This window comes from Lutra lutra, chromosome 2 (genome assembly GCF_902655055.1).
Source record: "Lutra lutra chromosome 2, mLutLut1.2, whole genome shotgun sequence".
Taxonomy (NCBI): Eukaryota; Metazoa; Chordata; class Mammalia; order Carnivora; family Mustelidae; genus Lutra; species Lutra lutra.
In genome coordinates, this window is record NC_062279.1 from 19,944,376 (window position 1) to 19,966,153 (window position 21,778).

General features: G+C 42.1%; 1 protein-coding gene across 4 annotated transcripts in view; it reads right to left on the reverse strand.

The window, feature by feature from the left end:
* DLC1 (DLC1 Rho GTPase activating protein) overlaps window positions 1–21,778 on the reverse strand; it is a 419,765-nt gene that overhangs the window by 44,679 nt on the left and 353,308 nt on the right. The window contains exon 1 of one of the 4 annotated variants that reach the window (XM_047715925.1): window positions 2,034–2,436. The exons of 2 other annotated variants lie outside the window; for them this stretch is intronic. In XM_047715925.1, the coding sequence (XP_047571881.1) occupies window positions 2,034–2,070 (37 nt within the window). In that variant the 5' untranslated portion in view covers window positions 2,071–2,436. One more of the 4 variants, XM_047715935.1, reaches the window with a different exon arrangement.

The following is a 21,778-nucleotide window of genomic DNA, read 5'->3' on the forward strand; positions in this document are numbered from 1 at the left end:
ATGTCTTGAAATAACTTATGAATACACATCTGCTAACTATTTGACACTCATTCCCCAGGACTTTAGTTCTTCTATTAGGGGGGCTGTTCACTTCCAGGGCACCCCTCTGGCCATCTGCTACAGTCTGCAAGCCAAGATGGCACTGGGTGCCTCCACTAGTTCCACACTTATGGTCTGCAAATTATCTCTGCGGAGGACCAGCCTGCAGTCCAGATGGATGCTGAAATAGTCAAGCTCTTGGAGCCGCTGATAGATTTACATTCAGAGTTCTGCTGGGCTATTATTTTCCCTCATCCCTTCAGCAAATAGAGTTTGGAGAAGAAAAATGTAATTTGAGACTCAGTATTCTATTCTGTTCTGAGCTGTGATTTTTTTTTCTATCCAAATGTGGCATATATGGCACCCTGGTGAATCTTTCTCTAAGGGATGGCTGTGCCTAGGCTGTAGGGCCCCACCTCACCACTAAGGGCTGAAAAAGCTTCAGAATCCCGAGAATGAACCCGTTTGCTAACTCTGTTGGGTGTAAAAAGGCTCACTCAAAACTAACCAGCGGCAAGGTTTTCTTCTCCATGGTGTGGATAACTATATGCAGGAACTTCCTGCTACAGTAATTAGAATAAACCGGGTACTGGTGGAGCATCAGTATCACACACGTGCTAAGCGCTTCTATCAGCTCTCTTGATCCTCTCAAGCTCCACGCGTGGTAAATACACTTACTACCCCCACGCTGCAGATTGAGGGAGGTGCAGAGAGGTCTCGACACTTCCCAGATGCGCCCAGCTAGCAGCAGGCTGCGGAACTGGGTTCCTACTAAATCAGCCTCACCCCAGTCGGCTCTAATCCCCTCGCCACAGGGGCTTTGCGCTGGAAAAACGAACGGATTCAGTAATAACCATAATCTGCAAATTACACGTGGCATGGCCAGTGTGCTGCTGCCCGAGGAGAAACTCCTCCCGAATGATCAAAGTCTCAGCCCGTGACGTCGGAGAAGGGGGCCAGGGGGCTAGGGGCAGGGTGGGGCAGGGTTCCCAAAGACCGTGACTTCGCCACGAAAAAAAATCAGGTCGGGAGGCGTGCTTCCTTCCTTCCTTTCGCCGGCCCAGGAACTCGCCCCGCGCGGGCGCCTCCCCCCGAGCCAAGGGCGTGGGCATCTCCACCCGGCATTTTAGGAAACCGATGCAACGCCCAGCACGTGAAGGCACACCGCAGCCCTCCCAGCAGGCGCCCCTCACTTGCAAGCCAGGGGGCTTGCTAAATAGCTTCAACGCTCTACCGGGGCCGGCAGCCACCAGAGACTTTCCTAAGTCGGAATTACTTTCCAGCGTTTAAAATATTTGAACAGTTTGAAATTACAACATCTTCCCGAATTCCCTTTCAAGCAGTTTTAAAACACGATTTCCAAGTGCCACTGCGGCTTAAACATCCCTGAGAATCAACTCTCAGGGAGTCCGCGCTGATTTTGGACTTTATAGTGAAGGGCTGCAAGCACCGAGCCCTGAACGTCCCCGGAGGGGACAGTGGAAAAGGCGGTCGCGCCGCGCCCCTGGGAACCAGAGGCCAAGATCCGGGATTTAGAATAAGAATAGCAGGGTAGCCGGCTCAGCCAGGCTGGCGACCCGCCTGCGCTGTGCCCCCGCCCGGAGTGCACCCCTTGCCCCGAGCGGCGTCCCCAGCCCGAAAGGGAAGTTAACGTAGGCTTCACTCCATTAGCTGCGGTCGCCCCCCGCCAGCAGCCCTTCCCGGAGCCCACCCGACGCGCCCGCCCGCGACCCCCAAGCAGTGAGCAGCCAGGGGTCATTACCCGACATTAAAACCTCCCTCCCCAAACTATGACCCCTATTTTTCCCACACTCCACCTCCTCCACTCCGAGAAACTTGAGCGACTCGGTCCCGAGCCTCCTCGGAAAGCCGTTTAAAAGCACAGAACGACAGGCACCGACTTGACAAGGCGGGGTGACATTTCCTCCGCGGCGAGTCCCCTCCGCAGCTGGCTCCCGCGGCTGGCCCGACGGCGAGGCACAAGTCTAGCTTACGTGTTAGGATCATGATGTCCAGCTTCTCCCTGCACATCAACTGCGGCTGCGGGTGGCGGGAGTGCGGTAAAGAAGTTGAGGCAGTCCGTGGCAACTCAGCTCCCGCGGCTGGACCCACAGAGGCACCCGAGACGCGCGCGCTGGCGATCCTCAGCGCATCCTTGTTCGCCGCTCCGTGCCCCTTGCCACGGCCCCAGAAAGAACGCAAGCTTTTCCAGAGGTCGAAAGGAGAGAGAGCTCAGAGAGAGGGACGAGAAGCACCGGAGCAGTCGCCCCTGCTGCGGAGAAGTTCGGCCATGGCAGGGTTAGGAGCTAAGCGTCCTCGCTCCGGCTGCTGGAGCGCTCTACCTCCCGCGCTCGCCTCCGGCCGCGCCCACCCGCAGGGCCCACCCTCGAGGGGAGGGACGAGACCCGGCAGCGCGGACTCCTTCGCGCCGCCTAGGTGGTGGGCGGCAGCCTCCCGCGGTCCTCCTGGCCGGGACCCCGCCCCAGACCCCGCCCCCTGCTGCCCCGCCCCTTACCTCCTCCCTGCCGCTGGGTTAACCAGCCGCAGCCTCAGGCGGTACTCTGGCCCCGCCCCCCGCCCCCGTTCCCGCGCCTGTTCCGCTCCAAGCTGGAATATTTTCCTCTGGCCTCCACGTTTGCAGGGGGAAGCACCCCGAACTGTCCAACTGTTGGCCTCTGGGGTGAAGGCAAACCCTCGGGGCGTTTACTTGCCGGGGAAATCTGAGCTGGACTCTGGGACACCGCGCACTTTCCCTCTAGCGTTGCATATTTAAGAAAAAATAATCTCAATGATTCTGCCTTACATCCTGGTGGGAACCGCTTAAATTTTCGGAACGGAGGGGAAGCGGGAGGTAGGGATGAAGCAGTGTTTCCCCACCTGTAAAATGGAGAGAAGATACTTGTCCCTTGGACGTTGGTCATTCATTGCTAAAGCCCGGAGGGATAGAGAACGAATTGAGAGGGACTTTAGAGAGGGACTGAATTTTTACTCAGCACGTGTTGACCATATTGTGTGCCCATTCAGTGTTTTACAAACTATAGACCTTGGGCCACGACCCCAAGCAGCTCCTGCAACTTCTGGCCCCGCCTCTCTCAGAGAACCACAATCTGTGATGGTGATAATCTGCGTTTTAACAAACCCCTGGGTGATTTGGAGGCACTGTAATTTGGAAGTCCCTGACAATAATAGGAAGCTTCATTTTTAAAGATCACAACTGAATACGACCTATGTAAGATTTTTTTAAAATTCAGACCGGGTTTTCATGAAAATTTACTTTGGGGCTAAGGAAACTACTAAATCCATTCATTCAAAAAATATATCAACAGCATTCATTATGTGCCAAACACTGTTTTAGACTTGAGCTATAGCAGTGAGCAAAAAAACCAAACATCCCTTCCCTCCTAAAATATACTTCCTAGTGGAGAAGACGTACGATAAACAAGGTTAAATACGTGAAATATTCAGTGTCTTAGGTGGAGATACATAAAGTAGGGGTGGGGAAAGAGGAGTTGTGGGAGAGTTTCTTTAAACAGGGTTAAATGCAAATGGAAGATTAGTCTGTCTTAAATAGAGCTTAAAATGTATTGATTTCATAGGCATTCCTTAGTTTACATACAGAGGACTCTCTTTCACCCCAGTTTTTTAAAAAACAATAAAAATGCTAACTCCACTGGCTCTGGAGAATGGCCTTTTGGGTTTGGGGCTCCACTCAGTAGATATTTCCAGGGCTTTTACCTAAGTAGGTAATAGATAACTGCTGGGGACACCATAGTAGGCAAGGGTACCCCCACCTCTGTCTGTGCAATTTACAGTCTGGTGGGGAAGCGACAAATGTGAAAAGAGGTGCTTGAGATTGTGCAGGAAATGGAGCCCAAGACAGAAAGAAGAGCGAGCTGCTCTCTGAAGTTTGCATGCTGGGCGAATTTGTCAAAATGCCCGCAGTTGCCGGCAAGGTGCAGTGTGATTCTAGGGTAAGTTGGAAAAGTAGGGGCAAAACCTTTTCAACTCCCTGCGCGTTTGTGTTAAGGATTATTTTATCCTTTACAATTAGAAACAGCAAGAAGACATGTTATTGGACAAAGGCATCCCACAGCCAGATCTGCGTTTTGAAAAGACGACAGGCTGTAGTGTGTACTGTAAACTTAGAAAATAGGAATAGACCTCCTAAACATACTAATATCCCTGATTTATTAAAAATCCAAACCTTAAAAATATGGATAGCATCTCCTCCAAAGCATATCAACTCTCAGAGTAAGTTCTTAATGTTTATTATCAGCTAAACGTAGCTGCATTCAATTTAATTAGGTTTCTCGGAGTTTGTGCAATCCCTACACACCCACTCCCCACTGAATATTTCAGAATAAAACATGCTACTCTTTGTGTCTCTTCTTGCTCAAACTCCATTCCTTTCTTCTTGATTATTGATGTCTTCTCTCATTTCATCATATTTCTCTGGAGGTTTCTGCTATGTGGATTGCTCCTCATCTAATAATACCAATAACTCCAAAAACATTTTCCTTGGTGAGGTATTGGTTTGCATTTGGCCTTCACTGAATCTCATCACCTTCTTCCATTCTTTGGTTTTTTGACATAGCCTGTGTCCTGAGCCAAATCCCAATTTTCATAGTTTTAATTATTTTGTGGAGGGGGATAGAGGGAGGAAGAGAGAATCTTCAGCTCCCAGTGTGGAGCTCTACTCAGAGCTAGATCCCAAGACCCCAAAATCATGACCTGAGCTGAAATCAAGAGTCGGATGTTTAACAAGCTGAGCCACCCAGCCCCTCCCCCCCATTGTTTTAATTCTTAGCCCCTTTAGGGGCGCCTGGGTGGCTCAGTGGGTTAAAGCCTCTGCCTTCAGCTCGGGTCATGATCCAAGGGTCCTGGGATCGAGCCCCGTATCGGGCTCTCTGCTCATCAGAGCCTGCTTCCTCCTCTCTCTCTGCCTGCCTCTCTGCCTACTTATGATCTCTGTCAAATAAATAAATAAAATCTTTAAAAAAAAATGCAATTCTTAGCCCCTTTAGAAATGGACATGCTACATTTTGAAAGCTGCTGCACTTGTAGAATAGGGAATAGTGGTTGAAAGAGGACCTTTGTAGCAGGCAAATTACTAGCTGTGGGATGAATACACACATTTTGCCTCTGAAACTTCAGTTTCTTCATCTTGAAAAAAGGAGGTTGAACTAGTGCTTATCTCAGGAGGTTTTTAATGAGGATTGAATAAGATAATGTACATAAATGCTCCATACATAATAAGCACTTGATAATGTTCATGATTATTATTACATATAACTAAGTGGGCACATCAAACAAAAACACACAATTTCTATTTAAATAATCATCCAGGAGAAGATTAAAACAAAACAAAATGAGCCCCGGACTTTACCCTTTCTGAATCTGAGGAGCCTTTACAAACTCAGGGAAGGAAGGAGTGGAAAACTCATTCAGAGTCATTAAGAGATGAAAGAGGGTCCCCAGAACAGCAGAGACTCCTTCTTCATTCAACTTTTAACTCATCACCCAATGTTTCCTTTCTTCTGTCTCGGGCAGATGACATTAGATTAGGCTTGTTAGCTGATTTGCATTAAGTGACCCTGGGTACTGACACTCTGGACTCTAAGAGGCAGGGACGAAGTGGTCCATTTCTCCACCAAAAGTCTACAGTCCTACAAAACCCTTTCAACACATGATGATAAAAAACCACCACAAGTTACATCAGGTTTTGTTGCTACAATCTGACCCAAGGACAAGGATCTGTGTTGTTTACTTTCTGCCATGCTCCTCTCAGTTTGGGTGTCAGGCTCATTGAAGCTGCTCACAGGGATTTCCTACCCTGTCTGTTTGAATGTTTTCACATTTAACTGTGTAATACCAGGGCAAGAAAAATCACACAGGTAATTCCCAAACTGCATGACAGAAAGCTAAAGGACTAAGAGGTCACCTCTCTGGTTCCCACTCTGTATTAACGATTGATACTAGAGATCATTGATATTGCCCAAGGACATCCTTCAGCATTCTTTCCCTATAATGTATTTTTAAAAAAGGAGTAAAACTCAAGTGTCTATAGGCACTTGTGCAGATAATACTGGTGAAGAAGGCAAGCCACAGTTGGGTGGGGAGTACTGGGGAACCCAGAACCTCCCCAAGTGGGCAGAGCCAATCAGGCTCATTTGATTGTTGGCATGTGTTAACACAGTAGCCCCATGGTTCTGCGTTTAAAGATTGTTCAAGAGCCTCCTAGCTTTCTATAATTTTATTTCAAACCTCTCAATTTTTAAAAGCTGGCAACTAATTAAAAAAAAAAAAACCTAAACCCATTCCAAGTAATTTCAACTTTGGGCTTCATTTAGCTCAGGGCAACTAGTTTAAACCTCTGCTCTAGTGATACAAGCCAAGCAATGTCTTTGGAAATTTCTCTCCCACAGGAACTAAAAGCCTCCTGAGCTTGGAAAATGTTGTAATATAATTTGTGTTCAATGGAGCATTGGGAAATCAGTGTGGAAAAAAATTTATTTGTAATGTTCAAAGGAAGTAAGACAAATAATAGAAAGTTTTGAAAATAATTTTTAAATGGTATTCAATTAAGAGACATAATTAAATTTTAAATTTAATGGTTGGCCTTAAAATATTCACTTATGTTTAAGTTCCCATGACCCACGTCTGGGTTCTTCCCCCACTATCCACCCCAGTATTTAGCCATTGCAGAAATACTTAAAACCCAAATGCTGGAGGTGTCAAATGGGGAAAGAAGGGAAAAAGAGAGGACTGGGCAGTGAAACAGATTCACCCCTTTTAATTTTACCTAGAGCAGCTCCCTTGTTCAGTCAGACCTTTTTTTGACTACTTCTTTTCGGCAATGTAAAAGTTTAAAATATGGGGAAAGTGGGCGCCTGGGTGGCTCAGTGGGTTAAGCCGCTGCCTTCGGCTCAGGTCATGATCTCAGGGTCCTGGGATCGAGTCCCGCATCAGGCTCTCTGCTCAGCAAGAAGCCTGCTTCCCTCTCTCTCTCTCTCTCTGCCTTCCTCTCCCTCTCTCTCTGCCTTCCTCTCCGTCTACTTGTGATCTCTCTCTGTCAAATAAATAAATAAAAATCTTTAAAAAAAAAAAAAATAATAAAATAAAATAAAATATGGGGAAAGTAACTTAGTCTACCAGTGATATTTTTAGTTAAGAAGGGGAGACCTTTGTTCCTGCATAAATGTAATATAAATCTACTTTTGGGATAATCACTTAAGCCTGAAATATGAACCAGCCTCACACAGTACTTTTATCATTCAACAATTAGACCATGGAAAAGGCAGTGTGCTGGTGAAATGACAATGAGCATGAATAAATACATCTTTGGGATGGAAAGTACAGCATGGTGACTATAGTTCATACCACTACACTATATTTGACAGCTGCTGAGAGAGTAGATCTTAAAAGGTCTCATCACGAGATTCGGGCACCTATATGGCTCAGTCGGTTAAGTGTCAGACTCTTGATTTCAGATCAGTCATGATTTCAGTGAGATCTAGCCCTTGCCAGGCTCAATGCTGGGCCTGGAGCCTGCTCAAGATTCTCCCTCTGGCTCCCCTTCCCTCAACCCCGCGCACTCTCTTTCTCAAAAAAAAATTTTTTTTTTTCCAGAGCACTTGGTTGGTGTCTGCCTTCAGCTCAGGTCATGATCCCAGGGTCCTGGGATGGTGCCTGCTTCTCCCTCTCCCTCTGCCTGCAGCTCCCCCTGCTTGTGTTCTATCAAATAAATAAATAAAATCTTAAAAAAAGGTTTTCATCACAAAAAAACTGTTTTGTGATTATGTGTGATGCCAATGTTAACTAGAATTATTGTGATTGTTTATATATATATAAACGTTTCAATGCTGAAATTAATACAGTATTATATATGTCAATTATTTTTTTTTTTAAAGATTTTATTTATTTATTTGTCAGAGAGAGCGAGGGAGAGCGAGCAAGCACAGGCAGACAGAATGGCAGGCAGAGGCAGAGGGAGAAGCAGGCTCCCTGACGAGCAAGGAGCCCGATGCGGGACTAGATCCCAGGACGCTGGGATCATGACCTGAGCCGAAGGCAGCTGCTCAACCAACTGAGCCACCCAGGCGTCCCTATGTCAATTATTTTTTAATAAAAAAATAGTTCAGTAAATAACCCCCCCAAAAAATAAATAAATAAAAGAACACGAAGAGAGGACTTAGAGGAGAAAACTCTTAGATGGAAAACAGGTACAGATATAGTTCAGTAATAGTTCAGTGGAGGATTTGAATATACTGAATTCTCAATCCTATTTGGTAAATCAATGGACATTCTTTCCTGGGATAATTACAATATTTGCAGTAGAGTCCCCTTTTAAAGACAATTCCATTTAGGGGTGCCTGGGTGGCTCAGTGTGTTAAAGCCTCTGCTTTCAGCTCAGGTCATGATCTCAGGGTCCTGGGATGGAGCCCCGCATCAGGTTCTCTGCTCAGTGGGGAGCCCGCTTCCTCCTCTCTCTCTGTCTGCCTCTCTGCCTACTTGTGATCTCTCTCTGTCAAATAAATAAAATCTTTAAAAAAAAATAAAGACAATTCCATTTAGCAACTCAGATACTCAATTAGCCCAGTGCCTCACAGCTCAGCATGCAGGGAAGGAGGGTGCCCAGAAGTAATGGCACCAAGTCAGAGCTCTTGCCACCCCCAGTTTCCACTGGATCTTCACCAATGACTGCTCTGGTTCTTTTAGTGGGCTCTGATGACACAAAAATCAACCCAATGAAAAGTAAAAATTGATTCCATAAAAGAAACTGGGCTACTTTCCCATTGACTTAGCCAATTTTAATGGCATGCTTTGATTCTTTGTCTATTCTGACATTGTTCTCCATTTAATAATTGCTTTTTGAGCTTGTAGCAAATAATTCATTTAAAGCTAAGGAGGGACAACATTATTTTGTAAGTACAACTGATATTTATCCTTTGCTTTCTCATTATTTAAATGTTATGATTATAAAATATCCATTGCTAGAAAGTTTAGAAAATATGGGAAAGCATAAAGAAAAAAAATAATAAAACCTCCTCATAATCACACAACCAGAGACAACAGCAGACATATATGTTCCATTTTTATGTCTATCCTCCCAGTCAGGTTTTTAAGTACAGATACTTTGATGGGATCACAGTATATATTGTTTTGTAATATTTTATTTCATTTAATATAAATGGAGAATATGACATTTTATAGTTGTTTCATATTTGATCTTATGGATTTCCATGAATTAATTAACCAATGTTGAGTTTCTCAACATTTTATATGATGAACATTCTTGAATAATAAATTTCAGAGCAAGAGTGATAATTTATTTAAGCAAATTTACTTAAGTACTTTGCGCTAGAAGCCAAAGCGTATCAGGACATTTGACATACATTTCTGAACTGTTGTGCGGAAACTCTGTGCTTATTTGACATTTAACTAGTGCCTAAATGTACCCATTTGTCTTCACTTGAGTATTGTCAGCAATATAATTTCCATTCCTCCTGCTAATTTAATGAGCAAAAAATATTATCTTATTATTTTTTAAGTCTATTTGTTTGAATACTAAACTGGCTGAGTTTGTTTTATTGTAGTAAAATATACATCATACAAAATTTATCATTTTAGTCATTATTAAATGTACAGTTTCGTGGCATTATGTCCATCAACCTTGTTGTGCAACTATCATCACTATCCATCTCCAGAACTTTTTTGTCTTCCCCAATTGGAGCTCTGTATCTCTTTAACAATAATTCCCCATTCTGCTCCCCCAAGCTCCAGCCCTCTGAGACCAGGGTTCTACCTGCTGTCTCTAGGAACTTGACTGCACCAAGTACCTTATGTAAGTATTTTTATTTCTGGTCCTTTTGTTACACTGGTTGAAAATTTTCATATTTATTAACTAGCTGTATTTTTCAAAATTGCCTATTTAGTCCTTTAGCTATTTTTTTTCTCAATGAAAATTTTGCCTTTTGTTACTGATTTTAAAATATTGTTTATACATTAGGAATATTAACCATTTGTAATTTATTATAAAATATTTTTACTAGTTATCTGTGTTATCTGTCTTTTAAGCTTGTTTATTTCTGGTATGACAAAATTAACAGGGGGTACCTGGGTGGCTCAGTGGGTTAAGCCACTGCCTTCCACTCAGGTCATGATCTCAGGGTCCTGGAATCAGCCCCACATGGGGCTCTCCGCTCAGCAGGGAGCCTGCTTCTGCCTGCTTCCCCCTCTTCCTCTGCCTGCCTCTCTGCTTGTGATCTGTCAAATAAATAAAATCTTAAAAAAAAAATTAACAAGATTCAAACAAAATTCAAAGGTCTTACTTATTTGTTCCTTTTAATCATTAACTAGGAGTTTACTTAAGTAGTTTTCTCTATACAATTTGAAGCCAGAAATGCTGACACAAAATCAATTTGTAAAACAAGGTCATTTAACACGTGGGATTTTTTTTGCTTTATTTTTAATGATAGGTTTCATTATTTACTCAAAGAGTCTTGCTGTCTTATTTGATCTTCTATCTTCCCTAACATCAAATAGAGATGCCCTGAATTGAGGGAAGCCCCCATAAAAGCCTCTGCAAAAAAGCTAGCAGGGTCAGAGTACCAGATGGAGACCCAGCGGGCACTGTTTTTTTTTTTTTTTGAGGATACCATGTCATATATAATTAATACAAATCACAGTAGCACTGAAAATGGCTCTACTGAGTGGATCTCATTCAGTTTAGACAGCTAAAGGGAGGAAGGATGTGCTAATCCTTTCCCTGGAGCTAAATGGTCATTTGGGAAAATGTGGGCTCTGAGGCACATAGGTATTTTCTTAGAGGGAAAAACAAAGAAACAAACAAACAAAAAACCCCCAAAACCCATCAACAACTGAATTCCTAGCACTGGATAAAAGTGCAAAAAGGAAAAACTATGCTCAGGCAATAGCTACAAGGTCACACCAAATAAGGAAAGCTGGATCCTGCAAGCTTCTGGAAGAAAGGAATCTTTCCATGTGAAGTTTCTTCCCAGCACCTAGCACATGGTAAGGTGCTCCATTAGTATGTGCTGACTGAATGAACGTTCAAGGTTATTTCCTGATCATTGTGTTCAGGAGTCTCCTGGGAAAGGATGAAACCCAGAATTTCCTTTTTGGGAAGTCTCAGATGTGGTTCCCTCACTTGGAGAAGACAGATGCTGTGGGAAGAAGGCTGAAGAGGGAGCAGGGCACACACTCACCCAGAGCCCTGACTCCTCCTAGGAGCAATGACCTGGGGACTGCCAGTAACACCAATCTGCTGAGTTCCAAGCTAGAAGGGATGTAGAGTGCCCCTGGGCTAAGTCCAGTCACCTGCTGGCCTCTCTGGTTCCCTCTCTGGAACCATGCCTCGTGTCCTATCCCTGTAGCTCACCCAGCACCACACACCTGAGAAACAAGTTCTGTTTCACATGGGCCCAGGCTCCTCCGCCCACCCAGAGGCAACCTGCTGCTGACTCAGAAACCAGTGAGTACTTACAAGTTCAGCTGAGCCCCACACAGTGACACCCTCCAGTGAGGCCAGGACATTGGTACCTCGTGGCCAGGCTCCTTACATCAGCCATTGTTCCTTCTCTTTGATGAAGGGGGCACTGAATTTTGAGAACTTTTTGACTTTCACATTCTCCCTAGGTGCAGTGTATGTGTGTGTTGGGGGGGGGGGGTGTAGGTGTGTGCATACATACCTATTAGTAAATAAATCTTGGGACATCTGAGTTTTTCTAGAACTAAGTACAATACCGGTATAGTCATTTCAGCCTTTCATCTTGTGGGCAAAAAATGATTTTTAGTATTGTTCTCTACCATCTTGTTCAAAAGAGCTGTTTATTGGAAAGATATTCCATGCTCATGGATTGGAAGAATTAATATTGTTAAAATGTCCACACTACCCAAAGCACTCTACAGATTTAATGCAATCCCTATCAAAATACCAACAGCACTTTTCACAAAACAGAAACAAATAATACTAAAATTTGTAGGGAGCCACAAAAGACCCCAAATAGCCAAAGCAATCTTGAGAAAGAAGAACAAAACTGGAGGCATCACAATCCCAGACTTCAAGATATGCTACAAAGTTGTAGTAATCAAAACAGAATGGCACTGGAACAAAGATAGACACATAGACCAGTGGGAATAGAAGGGAGAGTTCAGAAATATACCCATGCTTATATGGTCATTCAATCGATGACAAAGGAGGCAAGACTATACAATGAGGAAAAGACAGTCTTTTCAATAAATGGTGGTGGGAAAACTGGACAATTACATGCAAAAGACCAAAGTGGACCACCTTCTGACACATACACAAAAATAACCTCAAAATAGACTATAGACCTGGGGCACCTGGGTGGCTCAGTGGGTTAAAGCCTCTGCCTCCAGCTCAGGTCATGATTCCAGGGTCCTGGGATTGAGCCCCACATCAGGCTCTCTGCTCAGCAGGGAGCCTGCTTCCATTCCTCTCTCTCTGCCTGCCTCTCTGCCTACTTGTGATCTGTCTGTCAAATAAATAAATAAAATCCTTAAAATAAAATAGACTATAGACCTAAATGTGAGACCTGAAACCATAAAAATCCAAAAAAGGACATAGGCAGTAATGGCAATGTCTGACATCAGTGGTAGCAACATTTTTCTACATGTATCTCCCAAGGCAAGGGAAACAAAAGCAAAAATAAACTATCAGGACTACATCAAAATAAAAACTTTTTCACAGTGAAGCAAACCATCAACAAAACAAAAAGGGAGCCTACTGTATGGAAGACAATATTTGCAAATGAATATCCGTTAAGGGGTTAATATCCAAAATATATAAAGAACTTATACAACTCATCACCAAAACAAAACAATCTGATTTAAAAATGGGCAGATGATCTGAATAGACATTTTTCCAAAGAAGACATCCAGATGGCCAACAGACACATGAAAAGATGCTCAACAATTCTTGTCATCAGGGAAATGCAAATCAAAACCACAATCAGATATCATCTCACACCTGTCAGAATGGCTAACATCAAAAAGACAAGAAATAAGTATTGGTGAGGATGTGGAGAAAAAAAACTCTCACAAACTGTTAGTAGGAATGCAAATTGGTACAGCCACTGTGGAAAACAGTATGGAAGTTCCTTGAAAAAATCCAGAAATACCATATGGTTCAGTAATTCCACTATGGAGTATTTATCCAGAGAAAACAAAACTATTTTGAAAAGATATATGCACGTCTATGTTTATTGCAGCATTATATATAAGAACCAAGATATGGAAGCAACCTAAGTGTCCATCAATAGACAAATGGATAAGGAGGATGTGGTGTGTGTGTGTGTGTGTGTGTGTAAAATATAAAACAGCATATTGTGCAGCCATAAAAAAGCACGAGATCTTGCTACAGACAAGTCTAAAGGGTATTATTCTAACTGAAATAAATGAGACTGAGAAAGACAAACACCGTATGGTCGCACTCACATGTGGAATCTAAAAAACAAAACATGAACAAACAAACAAAAAGTATAATCGTACCTATAAATACAGAGAACAAGCTGATGGTCAGAGGGTAGGGGTTGGGGAGATGGGCAAAACAGGTGAAGGGGAATGGGAGATAGAGGCTTCTAGCTACAGAAAGGGTAAGTCATGGGATTAAAAAGCACAGCATAGGGAATTCAGGCAATGATACTGTAGTAGTGTTGTATGGTGACCGATGGTAGCTACACTTGTGGTGAGCACAGCATAAGGTAGAGAGAAAAGCTAAATCATTATGTTGTGCACCTGAAACTAATGCAATATTGTATGTCAACTATACCCAAAAAACTAAAATTAAAAAAATTATAAAAAGTAAAAGGAGCCATTTATGTGGTTCCTCTTACTTTGACTTTTAAATCAATATCCAGATGTCATTCTAAAGCATATGTTCAAAATTCTTGACCATGGTTTTGAAAATTTGGGTTTGTTTTCACTAAGGAGATGTTTTGTGTTCATCTGAATTATAACGTGTTGTTGTTTCTTCGTAGGAGATTGGGTCATGAAACAATGATACTATGGCATGGGTCTGAGCAATGCCTGAAAAAAATAAACAGTTCTTTTTCTTAGCTGCTAACTACAGCATGTTGGTCACTACAGTGTTATTTCTAGAAACCCCTACACAGCTGCAGATCGTTAATTTACTTTCATAGACAACAGGAGAACAGGGCTGCAGTAGGTCACCAAGGTTGGTTTTTTCATGTACAACCAACTCGGTCAATTATCTCTTAGGAATTCAGTTGAAATAAACACCATTTTGGGGAACTGCAAGGCAAAAAGTGATGCATTTTTAAAAGCAGAGTTGGCAATAAGACTCATGAGTTGTGGAAGTTTGATGTTTGAAGACGTATCAGCAGAGAATAGACTACACTGGATCTCTCCAATACAAATATTCTATTGTTGAACAACTATTTCTATACTGATTATTGTTATCTTTTGCGTGAATTGACAAAACAGACATATAAAAGGCAAAAAAAAAAATTAGGGAAGCCCACTGAATTTCAAAATTGAATCTACCAGGTCTGAACTAAAAAAAAAAAAAGAATCTGTGATGATCCTGAAGTCCATGCATGTATAGAGAAAAGAGATCTGATATAAATCATGTTCCTAATGTGGTCATAAACACCATCAGTGGCCTTGAGTTGCTCCATCCACAGATGAATGGATAAAGAAGATGTGGTATATATACACAATGGAATACTATGCAGCCATCAAAAGAAATGAAATCTTGCCATTTGCGACGACCTGGATGGAACTAGAGGGTATCATGCTTAGCGAAATAAGTCAATCGGAGAAAGACAACTATCATATGATCTCCCTGATATGAGGGAGAGGAGATGCAACATGGGGGGTCGAGGGGGTAGGAGAAGAGTAAATGAAACAAGATGGGATTGGGAGGGAGACAAACCATAAGTGACTCTTAATCTCTCAAAACAAACTGAGGGTTGATGGGGGGAGGGGGTTGGGAGAGGGGGGTGGGGTTATGGATATTGGGGAGGGTATGTGCTATGGTGAGTGCTGTGAAGTGTGTAAACCTGGCGATTCGCAGACCTGTACCCCTGGGGATAAAAATATATGTTTATAAAGCTGTAAAAAAAAAAAAGAAAAAAGAAAGGATGAATACCCAAGTTTTGTAGCAACATGGACGGGACTGGAAGAGATTATGCTGAGTGAAATAAGTCAAGCAGAGAGAGTCAATTATCATATGGTTTCACTTATTTGTGGAGCATAACAAATAGCATGGAGGACAAGGGGAGATGGAGAGGAGAAGGGAGTTGAGGGAATTTGGAAGGGGAGGTGAACCACGAGAGACTATGGACTCTGAAAAACGATCTGAGAATTTTGAAGGGGTGGGGGTGGGAGGTTGGGGGCACCAGGTGGTGGGCATTGTAGAGGGCACTGATTGCATGGAACACTGGGTGTGGTGCAAAAATAATGAATACTGTTATGCTGAAAAAAAAATAAAAAAAATAAATAAAATATAATATAGGATATACTACATATTAAATATGTATTGTATGTATACATATTAAGTATTAATTAATTAATTATTAATGTATACATATTAAGTATACAAATTAAGTATGTATACATACTACATATGTACCACATACATATTAAATATATATTATTATATATAAAGAAAAAGATAATTTATATGACAGAATAAGGGTGCTAGATCATTTAGCTCAGGATTTTATGTTGTGGATACGATATAATTTGGAGGTAAATATTATTATTACAGATAAGGAATTTAACTCAGAGAGGTTACAAAGCTTGCTTGATTTCATACTTGTCATAATTAGGGAAGCAACAACCTGAATCTGGGTCTCTCTGCAATGATGATTATGACCAGGACTTTCAAGTGAAACTCTTTGAGTTTAAAGCACTCTGTCAGGTCTCCTCTTTCCTCAATTGTAAAATGAAGGGATCACGTCCCCTCGGCTTTTCGGTTCTAGTTTATCTTGATATGTCATTTTCATCAATATATCTTGATATATCGTTGATATATCAATTCATAACATGAATTTATATTTATGTTCACTTCCTTGGATAGGGTTCTAAACACACCCAGCATTCAGTAATGCTGCTTATTAAGAACAAAAATGTTGGAAAGGAAAGAGCATCTACTCTGTCAGCTACCATGCCTCACAGCAATTCAGAAAAGATAACCGTGGTCCACTGAGTGTGCGGCTGCAAATCCCAGGACCATACCTGTCATGGTAGAACTCTGTCCCCTTGGGGGCCAGTCTCCAGGGTTTCTGAATCTGTTCCAGAATGACATATTTCAGAAATCCATAAGTTAAATTCTACTCTTCTCTGGACAAGCCTCCTCTGGGACCACTGAGGCCTTAAGAGGTATGTGGTATATTCCCTAAACTTGCTAACGAAGTAATCTGGGCCCTGCAGTTTGGTAGAATTCTGAAGGTCTTCACCCAAATGACCTTCTTAAAAATGAAGTCCTTGTCTTTTGTGGCACCGCTCTGATTTGCCAGTTATGTTTTGATGTTTTGATCTTAATCCTCCCACTCAGATTTTTAAAACGGAAGGATTGTAACACTTTGTGTGTGATTTCTTTCACACTTTTCACTGAGTCATTACCCACTTCCCTACACTTCATCTCTTTTCTAAGTGTATTCTTCCTTCCAAGAAACCTACCATAATTAGCAGAAAAGAATACTCAACCACCATCCCAACATGTTACTCTTAGAACACTTTGGAGTCAAGCCTTTCCTCGCCGTGACACAAACACTTTTGAAACAAGTACTGCACTAATAAAAAGTGACAATACATGTCCAAGCTGTCTTGTTTGCTTGCACTACAACCTTCTCCATCAGAGTCATTATGCCGTCTGTCTGGTATGTGATACTATTCTAGATTTGCAGAGTTCCCTTAAATATACATTTTATTTCCCATAACATTCATTAAGTGAGCAAGGTATTTTTTTGTATGTTCTTCTCTCACCACCTGTCCCCTCCAACAGCTACAGCCTCCTGCATTATCAATACTCTCCACCGGAGCAGTACATTTGTTACAACCGATCAACCCATATGGATATGTTAGTATCCATACCTTACACTAAGCTTCACTCTTGGTGTTGTACATTCTATGGGTTTGGGCAACAGTATCCACCATGACACGTATCCACCATGATAATTTATACATAATAGCTTCACTGCCTTACAAATCTGTTCTCCACCTATCCATGCCTCCTTCTCTCCCAACCCCTGGCAATCCTTTTAGTGTCTCCATAGTTTTGCATTTTCTGGAATGTAAAATAGCTGGGATATAAAAGGCAAACAAACATGTTGGAGGGGTTGGGGTTACAGGAGAAATCTCTCTACCTTCCTCTCAATTTTGCAGTGAATCTCAATCTTCTGGAAAATGTAAAGCCTATTAAAAATATGTGAGAGGGGTTAGAAGAACATGGAATATTAAATGATAAGGTCAAGCATAAACATTTTGGTGTTCTAGAAGGAGGTGTTATAAAGATTGGAGCAAAGAGGCAACCCTTGGAGTTCATGGTGGTTGAAGATTTTCCTTTCCTTTTCTTTCTTTTTTTTTTTTTTAATTTGAGAGAGGGAGAGCACGAGTGCACAGTAGGGGGAGTGGGAGAGGGGGAAGCAGGCTCCCCACTCAGCAGGGAGCCCAACACTGGGCTTGATCCCAAGACCTTGGGATCATGACCTGAGCTGAAGGCAGATGCTTAACTGACTGAGCCACCCAGGTCTCCTGGGGAAATTTTTTTTTTTAAAGAATAAACATATGGCAAAATGCTTAAACCAATTAGAAATCAAAATGCAAACTGAGATCATAATTAGCTACCATTTTACATATACTACATTTACAATTAAAGAGTCTGGCAATGCCAATTGTTGCCAAGGATGTGGAACGAGGAGAACCTACATATGTTCCTGGTGGAAGTGTATATTGATAGAACCACTTAAAAAAATAGTTTTACATTTATTTTAAGAATGAACATTAACGATGCTATGATCCTGCAATTCTGCTCTGAGGTATGTACCCTAGAGGAACTCTTGCATATATGCATCCAGACAGCTCAAAAACATTAGCAATAACATTATATGAGGAAAAACTGGAAATAATCCAAATGTTCATCAACTGGAGAACAGATCTCTTAAAATGGCACAGTCACACAGTGGAATATTACATAGTAGTGAAAATTGGTGAGTTATAGCTTTGTGCAGCAATATGGATAAATCTTTTTAACAGTGACACACTGAGGGATGCCTGGGTGGCTCAGCTGGTTAAGCCTCTGCCTTCAGCCCGGGTCATGATCCCAGGGTCCTGGGAATGAGTCCCACGTTGGGCTCTCTGCTCAGCAGGGAGTCTGCTTCTCCCTCTGCCCGCTTCTCCCCCTGCTTGCTCTCTCAGATCCAGATTTTAATCCTGAAACTGCCAGCTATTTGCTGCATTATCTTGGAAAAGTTACTTTATCTTTAAATCTTATTTTCCTCATTCATTACATGGAAATAATACTACCTCACTGGGTAGTTATAAGGATTGATTTTATAAAATTGATTATTTATAAGGGGCTTAATAATATTTATGCACTTAATAAATAGTAAATGAAACCTTAACTCAAAATCTATTTTTGAGGTGTGCGTTGCATGTGTTCAATCTGCTTTGGCTGCTTTGGCTTAAATATACTATATTTGTAGTTCTAATTGCATTGCATTTTTTTTTTACTTGTATCTTTTTTTTTTTTTTAATTTTTTATTCATTTGACAGAGAGAGAGAGAGAGATCACAAGTAGGCAGAGAGGCAGGCAGAGAGAGAGGGAAGCAGGCTCACCGCTGAGCAGAGAGCCCGATGCGGGGCTCGATCCCAGGACCCTGAGATCATGACCTGAGCTGAAGGCAGAGGCTTAACCCACTGAGCCACCCAGGTGCCCCTTTTTACTTGTATCTTAAGAGGACTCTTTCTCGTTTAATTATTGCACTACCTATCCTCTGTTGCAGTGTTATCACTGAAAAGTTCCAGAACGAGGGAATCAGTGATACTAAAAAGAATAACCAGTGACTTTTTAATATCTCAATTTGTAAGTTACTCAAAACAATTTTCTATGCCTGTCTTATTACCTTTACTTACATTAGTTAACATTATCAAAGCTAAATAATATTAATTATAACAATAATGATAAGAGTATTCATGATAATTTGACTCTGTAAAGAAACACCTGATTTCCAATGTTTAAATTTATTCCTTTCGCATCACATCTAAGGCACGGACCTTCCTTAGACCTTTCAGTTCTATGCTTAGAAAAATTGTGGGTCATGTTGCTCACACAACTAGAATGTTTAAAGTTGGGAAGATAAAATCCGAGGTAGGTTTATGGAAAGGTTTATAATAGTCCCCAGCACAGAGAACCAGAGGGAAAAGCAAACCAGGTAACTTAATCTAGAAGTCACAGGACATTCCTGGTTAGTTTTGACTTGTCTTGGTCCTGATACAGCCCTGCTTCTTTTTTTTAAAAGATTTTATTTATTCATTTGACAGACAGAGATCACAAGTAGGCAGAGAGGCAGGCAGAGAGAGAGGAGGAAGCAGGCTCCCCGCTGAGCAGAGAGCCCGATGCAGGGCTCAATCCCAGGACCCTGGGATCATGACCTGAGCCGAAGGCAGAGGCTTTAACCCACTGAGCCACCCAGGCGCCCCTACAGCCCTGCTTCTAAATGATGCTTTGAAATCTACATCAAATTTAGAAAGAATGAAGGAACATTGATTAATGTGGTATAAATATTAAATCTCTGTGATGACCTACCTAATTTTAGGCAAGATGAAGGCAAGAGCTACCATCAGCATCTACCAAAAAAGTGTTAAATATGAATCAATCAGCTCACAATTTATATATCATTTCCTTTATTTGCCTGGTAGGGTAAATTTGCATGTCTGTGTGTAGAAGCTACACTCCCAGTCAAAGAAAATTATTTTCCTCATGAGGCTATAACAGAAAATGAATGTATCAGTTGTATCATTTGGACTCTTCCTCAGAACTGAGCTACTAAACAATAATCTCATTCTCCTGTGGGAAGTGACAGATTTAAGCAGATACTTGGGCCTAAATCAACCTTCAGGGCAAAACTGAAGAATGGCAAATGTAGGACCAGTAGCTTCCTTCTATAAGTATGTGTGGATCTCTCAACCCTTTTTCCAAAATGAATTTAGTGCTACTCTGTACTAACAGTTTGTGATCCAAATTGTCTATCCTGTAGCTTTTATTCCCTCTATCACCAGTCTCAAATATTAAAATCAGAAAAGGAAGCTCTTCCATGCTCATTTTCGGATCTTTTGGCTCACACCAATAAAGCTAATGCTGGATATCCCACAGTTATGGAGAGGCAGGAGTCGTTCTCTGAAAATGACAGGCACGGGGGAGTGGGTCTATTGCAATCAGCAAAGGTTTGAACAGTGCTCACCAGCATCTTCTGTGATTGAGAAAACTTGGGGTGTCAGGGAGACAGCACACCCAGCTTTGGTTTCTAGGCCACTAACAGTCAGGTAGGACCTATACAAAGAAACTTCAAGAGCTAAATTTTGTGCCTGCATGGACGTGTGTGTGTGTGTGTGTTCACATTCATGCACGTGCGTGTGATACACAAACAGGATATATTCCTAGACCTAACCTTAAGTTTTCAGGCTCAATCCTTTCACTTCTCAACTCCTTCAGGCACTTCTTCCTGGATAGCAAACACCCAGTGGTCAGTAATGGCTGTTTAATATTTTTATGATACTGATTGGAAATCTTAGCAGAAATAACACACAGAGGGACAGACTCATTCCTAACAAAACTTACGTAGACTTTCAAAGGCCCTCTGTTTGCATTTCCTAGTTCCAATCCCACCCCAGGATCAGGCTCTTTTTCCTAGCTTTTTGTTCATATATGAAGCCTATTCTTCTTTAATTTTCCCCAAATTCCAAAACAGTGTGACTAAGATGCCCCATTATATTCCGGGCATTAATCGTCTCATTTCCTATTCCGCGAACCCTCTCTGGAGTGGTCTTTTTCTTTCCCAGGGACAAACTGACTCAGGTTCCTCTCTTGCTCTCTGCTCTTTACTGAGCCTGGCCCTGCTCGTAGCCCATCATCAGATCTTCCTGTTCGCCCTGTCTTGGTCTACCCCTCACCCCACTCACACTGTCTCATCTGAGGCCTTCTTCTGGGCTCTGTAGAAGCTGACCTGCTCCTTCGCCCTCCCCAGACAAGCAATGAGAGCACTCATCTTTACCAAGCTCTCTTTGATAGTTACTACTTTTTCTTCCATCCTCAGAAAGGCACAGAGGTCCCGTATACTCAGCCTGCTTCACCATCAGCTGGAAGAACATCTGTACATAGGGAGGAATGATGCAGAAAACAAACAAAGTCCTGGAGGACGGTGGTGGAGGCATGCAAACCAACAGCACCTGAATGTCATTTGTGGTCCGTGTGGTATACACGTCCATGTGTGTCCATGTGCGTGTCTGTTACTATACACCCCTCTCGACCCTCTCAGGGAGCTTAAGAGGAATGTGTGGTTCAGATGGGACTATGCGTTGGGTTGGGGGAGGCTTCAACAAATCTCTTTTATTACATGGATGTATTTTTAACAACCTTTTTCTTTAAGTACAAAAAGAAAATTTGAGTGTTTTCTTTTAAAACTCATCTCACCTTTAATGTAATAAAGGCGTCCTAACCAAGGAGACAGGA